This window comes from Dendronephthya gigantea, unplaced genomic scaffold (genome assembly GCF_004324835.1).
Source record: "Dendronephthya gigantea isolate DGI-Jeju-01 unplaced genomic scaffold, DenGig_1.0 000015F, whole genome shotgun sequence".
NCBI classification, from domain to species: domain Eukaryota; kingdom Metazoa; phylum Cnidaria; class Anthozoa; order Malacalcyonacea; family Nephtheidae; genus Dendronephthya; species Dendronephthya gigantea.
Window position 1 is genome coordinate 1,316,526 of NW_021163025.1, and position 9,338 is coordinate 1,325,863.

General features: G+C 38.4%; 1 protein-coding gene across 1 annotated transcript; it reads right to left on the reverse strand.

Annotated features, from left to right (window-relative positions):
- Positions 1-828: 828 nt before the first annotated feature.
- LOC114520003 (putative N-acetylated-alpha-linked acidic dipeptidase) lies at positions 829-7,671 on the reverse strand. The gene is made up of 17 exons (XM_028540197.1): positions 7,298-7,671; positions 6,771-7,059; positions 6,099-6,221; positions 5,707-5,875; positions 5,289-5,379; positions 4,987-5,085; positions 4,816-4,901; positions 4,287-4,406; positions 3,939-4,021; positions 3,701-3,764; positions 3,378-3,445; positions 3,222-3,301; positions 2,952-3,042; positions 2,512-2,758; positions 1,902-1,983; positions 1,714-1,806; positions 829-1,175 (listed from the first exon to the last, which is right to left on the reverse strand). The coding sequence occupies exons 1-17, from the start codon at positions 7,603-7,605 to the stop codon at positions 1,007-1,009; spliced, it is 2,262 nt and encodes a 753-aa protein (XP_028395998.1). The 5' UTR covers positions 7,606-7,671; the 3' UTR covers positions 829-1,006.
- Positions 7,672-9,338: the final 1,667 nt, after the last annotated feature.

A 9,338-nucleotide genomic window follows, 5' to 3' on the forward strand; every position in this document is an offset into this window, starting at 1 on the left:
TTATTGTGAAGGTCAAGTGTTGCACGGTAGAGCTCAGGAAGGGCGAGCAAGCATCATAAATACCTGTTTTTATAAATAGACCGTAATTTGGTGTCATGCTGTAAACTGCAACAAACATAGCTTGGACGTTGCATAAACAACGCGGGAGATGATCTGCTGGATTTTTATTGTATCAAAACTGATTATCAATCTGCAGGATTCTCAGCCACTGGTCTGAATCTAAAGCTGGATGTGTCGCATTCGGAGATTGAGGACAGCAATGTCAACAAGGACGATTAAAACAAATAAATTCGTATGAAAGATTGCAAACAAACTCTTAGCCCACTGTTAGCCTTATCGATCAATTTAATGCGTCATGGTTTAACGACAATCGGGGCTGTAATATTATGAAATGTTCTGATTTAGAGTGGAGCTCAACTATGTTAGATTTCACCGTCTTTTAACAGCAGATACTTGAGACGACGTCTTGAATGCCAGATGACTGTGTGTTAGAATTGGTTGATTCATTTTGATGTTATGAATTTCATTGTATTGTCAGTGGTCGTTGCCCCAACCTAAATCTTATGTTCGCTTATTTTAAAAGCGGCAGAAATAGCGGCAGACGGTTTCATGAAGAGGCGGCGGTTAACTTTTAACTACAGTCAGTCAAAATCACAGAATTGGCCAATCAGAATAGTTTATTTTTCGTTTAACTACGCAAATATAGTGAAAAAGACTTTTTCTACAACTGGCCCCAGAAAGTAATCAACACTTTAAAGGCCTGGTGCAAATAAGTGATAAGTTTGTATAATTATAAAATTCATCGCATAACTATCATATTTAGAAACAAGGAATCTTCTGCAAACAAACAATTTAATGCAATGAGTGCCCCAGTTAAACGTTCAACGTCGACATTCTTTGAATACATGCATATACACCTCCTATATTCAAAGTTGAAGTGTCTCAAGGACACCAATTTCTGTTTCATAGCAACTATAATCCAATATCAAAGTACATCAAATTTTATTTACAGAAGTTTTATATAGTTTGCAGCGTTGTAAATATGAGACATCAATATTGTCATCTGCTTTTCGATGTCATTTTTATTTGGCGTCTTTTGCATCAACGCGTGAACCAATCCTGGGAACTGCACGGTCTTGTAAGAGTTTTGACTGTCCAATCCAAACAAAACGTGTCTGAAGAAAAACCAAAACCTTTTCGAATGCTATCATCGAATTCTATTTCGAGGTGACTAGTAGTCAAAGTATTTGAACGAATTAAGATTGAAAGTGTTGCTGGCTTAAGAAACCTCAGGCGTCAGTTGTATACAAAACTTTTAACTGTACTTAAAGACAGAATTCGCCAATCAGAGTTGTGTATTTCGGAGTTAACTAGGATTTAACTATGCAAAATGTAGAATTATACACACTTCAAATTCAAGCCAGGAACAGTTGAAGGAAAAACGAGTCAACTGTAGGTCTTCCTGCCGGAGGATCTATGGTTGACTCATTTTCCCATCGACTGTTCCTGGCTTGAATTTGAAGTATGTATAATTCCACTCGAAATTCAGACCCTTTAAACCCCTAGAATTTACATGCATCAAGTGAAGTGCCAAAAATCACAATTGATTTATGCAAAATGTAGTTAAAGAGATTTATACAACTGGCCTCAGGTGAGTAGGTTGTCCCAGGTGAAAGTTTTAAGGCTAGAATATGTTCATTTGCTGATATGTACCTCATTCGTTGACGACCAAACACGTGCGTTCCGCTAATGAAACCTTTCTCCAATAGCATCAGCCTGTCATTGAGCATGCGCACTGTCAACACGCTGTCAAATAAGAACATGGATATATTTTTAAATGAAAGATCTTAGTTTTTACCATCGTCAACGCTACCAAAAATAATGTTGAAGAAATCACGTACTCTCGTTTATTCACTTCTTTAATTTTCTTCTGTAGTTCAACCGTTGCCATTTTAAATTCCCGTATTGCTTGTTTTAAATATCCTATGAAAAAACAATTTGAATATATTAGTCACTGTACATCTTAGACACGAGAAAGTAAGGCCTCTGTTTCGACGTCTATAAAACGAGCCTAAACTAGGTCAACACTTTATTTCTACCCTAAACTTCTACCTCTGAAGTCTATCTAAAAATCGTCCACTGTTTCAAATACAGCAGTCTTACATAAAAGGGCTGATTTGATTTCCCAGAAGCCTATTGAAACACTTGTTGTCGCAAGTTTTTCTTTCATAAGCATTCGTCTTTATATGTGCTATGAATAATTTTCTTACAGCACCTCTAAATCAGGGCCGTAGCTAGACCACTTAATTGGGGGGGTGTATATTCATATATTCATGTTAATATATCATAGGAACAATAGCATACAAAAGAAATCATTCGGGCATAAGACGAATATATGAATATGCACCCCCCTAATTAAGCTTCTAGCTACGGCCCTGCTCTAAATTGATCCAATCTACTGCATGACATCAAGAACACAATATCTTAAACAAGGTATCGCATGATTCATACCAACTGTAATGTTGAATTTCGTCAGTACTGTTCCATATTTCTCGAGAAATGCTCTCATTCCGGAACTAATTCGTTCAGCGAACTTGGTAGCGTTCAACGGCAAGAACTCGTCGTCTGCAAGCGCGAGCAAAGAGTGCGTCACGACCTGCGCAATTGCACGATGCGTGTGGAATTCTGGGTCGATGAATGTTTTTACGTAGTGAAAAGTGTCGTGCAGAGAATGATATACGGGATATCCGAAGTTGTCCTAGAAACGAGAGGCAAATTCAGTGGCAAAAAACAAGACAAGAACTTCTGCAGTAATTTCTCGTCCAATTTTTGTCGAAATTTGACTTTTATGAACGTATTATTGCCTCCCTACCCTTTTTGCCTGTGCTATATTTGACTACATGTTAAGATGGAAACATGATCTAAAAAGTGTTTCTTTGGACTTTACCAACCTTTGCGCTGACATATCTGATCTCTGCGCTGGACATGCCAACGTGTTGGCTAAATGCAACGTAATCACTTCCTGTTGCGATGTCATCCACCCTAAATAATAGCAGGTTTTATCAGTCATTTAATATATAACTTGGTTATTTTCATGAATAAATAATGAAATGAAATCCTCTTGTGTCAAAATCTATTTGAATGTGGTTCATCGATCTTTTGATGATATTTACAAAAGTAATACGACATTCTTTGTATAGATTAGTACGTTTATCTTTTACCTAGGATGATTGTTCCTAGATGGGAGATTTCTCCGCCATTGGTCGAATACCGTTTCATCGTTATTCACAGGATTCTTCACCTGACAAATGAAGGCGTTTGAATTTAGATAATATTTTAAGCGTTGGAGAAACCCTGTCTTTAGAGACCCTCTGTACCTTCTTCGCGGCATTGTAGAGCACGTCGTACAGCATAGGACTTGATTTTGCGAAGACAGAAAAATTACCTGTGAATATAAATAAATTTATACAATTTTCAGTTTATATACTATTTACTGATACGTTGCAGATATTCCTTCTTGTATTAAACATTGTTGCATCATTTCTAGCTTTCTAGGAAAATATCACAGAAACTATTGTGGAATTAACTGGAATCAAATTTGAACAGATTGGAACCGCGGCGAGAATTTTCCTTTCTCCATTCGGCTGAGTAGAGCTGATATTGTCTAGCTATAGTTGCCTTTGTGATGTACTAATCTTACCTCGTATTGGTGAGTCTATGTTCAAATACGCAACTCCCTCTTCTCGGAGACTTTGGAAGAATTCCTAGAATCGAAGTAATGAACATCTGCAGATGAGGATATTGGTTTGGAATTCTCTGGATGATTATTTGAAATGGAGCTTTGAGGTGAATGTAGTCGTGTTGGAATGTATTTCGGAGAGAATGAAGATGAGAGGAGTGCTAATTAAAAAAGAATATGATCTTGCGATATATCAAACCTCAACATATTCTGTTGATCCAATCATTCCATATTCTTCACCTCCCCAACTGGTGAGCATAATTGTTCGACGCGGTCTCCATCCTAAACGAGACCAAACACTTTGATTGCTGAACATTTCTCAGTCCACGGTTCTCCTTGCGCTTTTTATAGCTACTTTTTTGTAAACAGTGATTTGTAGGGGGCAATTCGCATGCACGTCGATGTTATTTCAAATATACACGACAAACGTCAGCTGGACGACATTAGTAAATATATTCATCATTAATTAACATCTTGCAAAAGCGAAAATCAGCTCGGCAAATGGCGTAATTGAAAGCGTAACTCGAGTGTTTCCGCCATAACTTACCGTTTTTCATTGCTAGTCCGAGTGCCCTGCCAATTTCCATCAAACATGCCGTACCTCCACTTGGATCCACTCCCCCAAATACCCATGCGTCACGATGATTCCCGAGAATCACACGGCGGTCTACGAAAACGTACATCATAATGCTCTATCTCCTATGTTGGATGGGTTTCTAATGTGTAGCATTTGAATTATAATTTCGCTAAATTTTTCGACCAAATTAATTTTGACTGTAAACACACGATGACAATAGACCACACGAGAGCTATCCTCACAAGATTGCATAGATTTAATAGACAAAGATAATAACTTTTATGTTTCATTTTGCTCTTTGTGGTAAGGCGGGTCCATTTAGCTCTAGAAGCTGCTCCATAGGTTAGTTGGATGTCAAGAAATTTCGGTTTAAATCTGGTAAATCCAGTGAACGTTATAAAGATTAGAAAGGTAACTGACGTTATCGTTCCCGTTTACATAGTATTCACTTGTTAAATCGAGCATAGAGCTCTTCGGGCAGGTTTTCATTATTCTCTACCTGGTTCTAGCTGGCCTGGTATAATCCCAATAACGTTGTAGACATCCTCCCGCCTTTCCTCATTGTAGACTTCCAGACGCACTTTCCTAAAATATCATACGCCAGGATGAGATACGGCCTCGTGTAAATTGAATACGTATGAAAAACGCTAGCTGAGTAGCTGTTCATTACCATCTCTTGTAAGCATCCTGAAATCCTGGTCCAATGTTGTAAGAAACATTCAATCCACCTTGCCAAGCACTAGGTGCAGGGATAACTTCTCGAAGTTTTCTAGGTAAACGAAGGAGGAAAATTGAAGCAACGGGGCTTAATTCACGAAGGGAAAATACTTTCAACATTCTAATATCGTACTTTTTATTACCTAGGTCAAATATAACATTTACCCGTAAATTCGACCTTCACTATTTTTTTATTACCCAGGTCTGCCAGGTCGAATATACCTTACTAACACTTAACTGAGCCTTTTCTCTTACCCAAGGAAATTCAACGCGTCACATGCCGATATTAGGTAGACTGGAATTCTTGGAAGACTTTGCTTGCTTTTATCCACTCTGTAAACGCCATCTGTATGTTTCCAAGAGAAAATAAAAAAATCATCGTATTTCTCATGTCAGACTAGAGTGCTATCTTAGATAGAAACATCGATCAGTAGCTTGATTCAAAAGCAACTATAGGGGATACGATTTCAAATCGAAAGGAAAGATGGTCTCAGATGTAAATTTTATGCATTCTGATTGGGTCATTGAAAATGTAAACAAACTTGCTGATTAGAAAGCGAAATTCCCCCGTGTTGTGGAATTTGCTAGCTAACCGCACTGTCACCAACCAGGAGAAACATTGAGTGACGAGGAAGTCCCTAATTTGAATCGGAACGCCAAATTTCCAACTCACCAATTGAGGGATATCCGGGTGTTTCGGGGTCACCGTTCGCGTTTCGAAATGCTCCTCGCTGTACTCCGGTGCACGGGAGATATTTTGTGCGCGGATAAGTGTCGGCGTTAGGGACTGGGTCACTGTAAACGACCACCCCAAGAGCTCCATAACTGTGAGCTAACCTGACCTGTGAATATCAGGGAAAAGACAAAAACACAAGTGATTAAGGTCATCATTAAGCAAGGATTTTATATCATTGCTCAAAAGCGCAGGAGATGGTAAAATTTGTGTAAATATACCGTTGTTTCAGAAAAGCTTTGGTTGACCTGCATATCAGTATGAACACATTCTGGTTGTGTTTTAAGGATTTTTAGATAGTAAATTCATGATCGCGTCAAATACTTAGCTACCTTGTCACCTCGAAAATTTTCACCGTATCGAACAATCACTATCTTCCCTTCGCAACTGACGTTGTGTTTCAACAGATATTGAAAGTCCTCGTGCCTGCCATAGTTCACGTATACCATGTCTGCCTGCAGTTTCAAACAAACAAGAATTATATTCAAGCACTAATATTTTAAAAAACGGCGAAGCCTGATCCAAATAATGCTTCGCAGTTCAGGCATAAAGTCTGACAGAAAACGATATATTAATTAACTTCCTATTTGCATCAAGTTCAAAACCAGCGGATAGCAAAAGCGAATAGCATTTCGATCAACAGGCGATTGTATCACGCTTGTCGGAACAGGCAAAGTTGTCGTTTTAGGCCGTTTCTGTTTGTCACTTACGTTATGGAAAGAGAGGAAAGTTAATGGAAGATTATAGCGCCTTCAGGCGGGGTTATTTAAGAACTGCTCAACCAAAAAAAACTCAATATTGAGTTGAATATTCCAAGCGAAAATCATGCCCTGTATTGCAAACGTTTCACCAAATTAACACCTTTGTGATCAAAATTATCAACGAGGTGAGAGCAAGCAATTCGAACTAACACATATTGATCGCAATTAAGACGTTGAAACTGCATTGCAGCAAATTTTTAAGTCCATAAATTTTACTGTAGGCCCATGCACGCTATTCCCTACCGTGATGTTCCCAGAGGGAGAATATGCCGCAAAAGGCCGTAAAATATCCTTTTGTCGTTCCGATGCTTCGAGCGCTTCTTCCGTCACCTGCGTCGTAAACGCCACCTGGTCCTGGGCATCGATCAGGTGCACTGCGCTGAGCTTGTCTTTTGATGGAAACGACAGCAAAACATTATAGCGGATCAGTTTCGACTCGATTCCATTCTCGTTCTGCCATGTGTCTCTCACGTACTCGGCAAGTTCGCGATTTCTCAGCGAACCTGCATTGTGGGGAAGTTGTGTGAGATTCCTGCAAAGTAAATTTTAAGTGAACATCATTGAGAGTTTTTCAGCGGTGCCTCCGATAAAGGAAAATAAGAAAGCCTTGCATTGTTTCATAAGTATGTTGTCTCGCAGTTTGCGAACCAGGGAACAATGTTTCCTAGCCTGGTTTCAGAATCCTTCCGGAAATGAATAAAGCAGCGAGCATTATTTAGTATTTACTACTTCATATTCGCCTCGTATTCTGTACCTACAAAACTACAAACCTCAGATTTTTCTCGATTCGTGTTCTATCAATTAGCTCGGCAATATCTTGGTGTCGAAACATCGTCTTTTTCTCTTTGATTTTATCCCTTTTCCCGCCTTTGTTTATCGCTTTTTTAAGATTACAACTCCAGAATCCTAAGCCAAGACCGGCCAGGAAAATCACCAAGAAAAAGGCCACGCCCCAGACAATAATAATTCGCTTCGAGTTCGCTTTCTTTTTATTCGAATCTGTTTCAACTCTACATTGCAACGTTTCGTGATGATCAAGAACGTGTTGTCGAGGCTGATGAAAGAACATTTCATCCATTACTGCTTTCAAATTTTTGCCGTAAATATGGTTATGACAAGTCTTCACGATTCTGTTGAAGCTGGGGGCATAGTTTAAACGATGAGCTGGCCTTTACTTTTATACCAGGCCCTCCTGACGGCTTGGCTCGCATCTTATGAGAGGGTGAGAAGGGCTCGCCATATTTGACAGCGTCACAAGAATTATGTTTTCATTGATGATTGTTAAGATTAGCTATACATAGAAGATCAGCTATATATAGCTACATTCGGACCCTGATTTCCACCGGGCCAAAATCTTGGCTTATTTGACCAAATTGAGCCAGAAGAACCGTATTCTGGAACCGGTTGTATCGAGACCGTTTAGCTTAAACGATCGTTCAGCTCAAAATAGAAAACAAGTCTATCGTCGATTCCAGTTGACTCATTCAAGAGAGATGTAAGAAATTTTGACTTATCCACCGTTTAAGTTAAGCCGACTTGATACAACCGGCCCCTGATGATTAGAGATTATTAAGAACTGGGCTGCGGTTTTCTCGTTAAATAAACTTTAAAAATATCCAGGCTTTTATAGACAAGAAACTCGTGGATATCAAGCAATGTTAGTCTTCATTTTATGCCACTTTGAATGTTAGCTGCGCTGTTAGCGTGCATTTGATGTCCGAAGGTTCAAAGTCAAGGATGCACATATATTTGTTTTTAATATTTCACATTATATATAATCGATCAGAAGTATACATATGGCTCTAACAATAAAACTGTAAACAATAAACTCGTGTTGAAATAAAGACTTTCCTTCAAGGTCTTTTTCCAGGTGTGTTTTAAAAGCTGACATACTATCAAAAAAAAAGATTAACACCTTTTATTGCTCATTGACCTTGTACGCTATTGTAGTTGTTCATAAACGAATGCATGGGATAGCATTTATAAATAGCAGGCGGTTGAAGTCGTTCGCCGCGGGATGGCAAATAGCGCGGGCACGTTTATAGTTTTCAGAAAAAATTTATTTCATGTGGCTGTTTCGTGTTAGCGCGGCAATCTGTGTTTTTATTCATATATTTATATGTATACGGGTTGGCATGGGTCAATTGTTGTGTTTAAAACTCAAAATGGCGGGAAAGAACTGGGACTGTTTGTCCGGCAATAAAATGCCATTTCTCGGTTGAAACGACTTAATATTTCTTAAGAAATGTACTTTACTTTGGTTTCAAATTTTACTATGTCAAAGCTTAAGTTCTTATTAAACATATAATCACTGTATTTCGAGTAGTTTCATAAAGAATAACAAAAGATATAATCGATTAAATACAGTCTGCAGAATTGATTTCTATTTTGACAACTCTTCTGAGCGCTGATTGGCTAAAATATGAGCGCGAGATCACCCGGATGATGTGGGTTGATTTTTATGCGTAAGAAAACATAGGAAAGGACAAACATAAATTCTCATTCTTTCGATTTCATTCGTAAACCAGTAGGATTTACTTTCAAATATCATTGTAACTAGTTCGTTGTCTGTAGTTTGTAAAAAAAATAATCGGGCGATTTTAAACTGAACTTTATTTTGAACTCTGCCTTTGACAAACTCTTTCTTTCCCCGTTTTCATAGGCAAAGTTAATGGCAAGTGCATGGTTATACAGAAGAAATACGGTATGATGGCCTAAAGAGTAAAGGAAATATATTTCTCAACTTGTTCTCTACAAGGTCAAAATGTTTCGACAGGTATGGTTACATGTGTTTTGTTGAATGTCAGCCGG

Bases quoted from the DNA above. Each gene is read 5' to 3' on its own strand.
- LOC114520003 (XM_028540197.1), bottom strand. From the start codon at position 7,605: ATGGATGAAATGTTCTTTCATCAGCCTCGACAACACGTTCTTGATCAT. The intron at 4,022-4,286 runs GTAAGTTATGGC...GGTCTCGTTTAG, and splicing joins CGGACTAGCAATGAAAAACG to GATGGAGACCGCGTCGAACA. The intron at 3,446-3,700 runs GTAAGATTAGTA...TTATATTCACAG, and splicing joins CATAGACTCACCAATACGAG to GTAATTTTTCTGTCTTCGCA.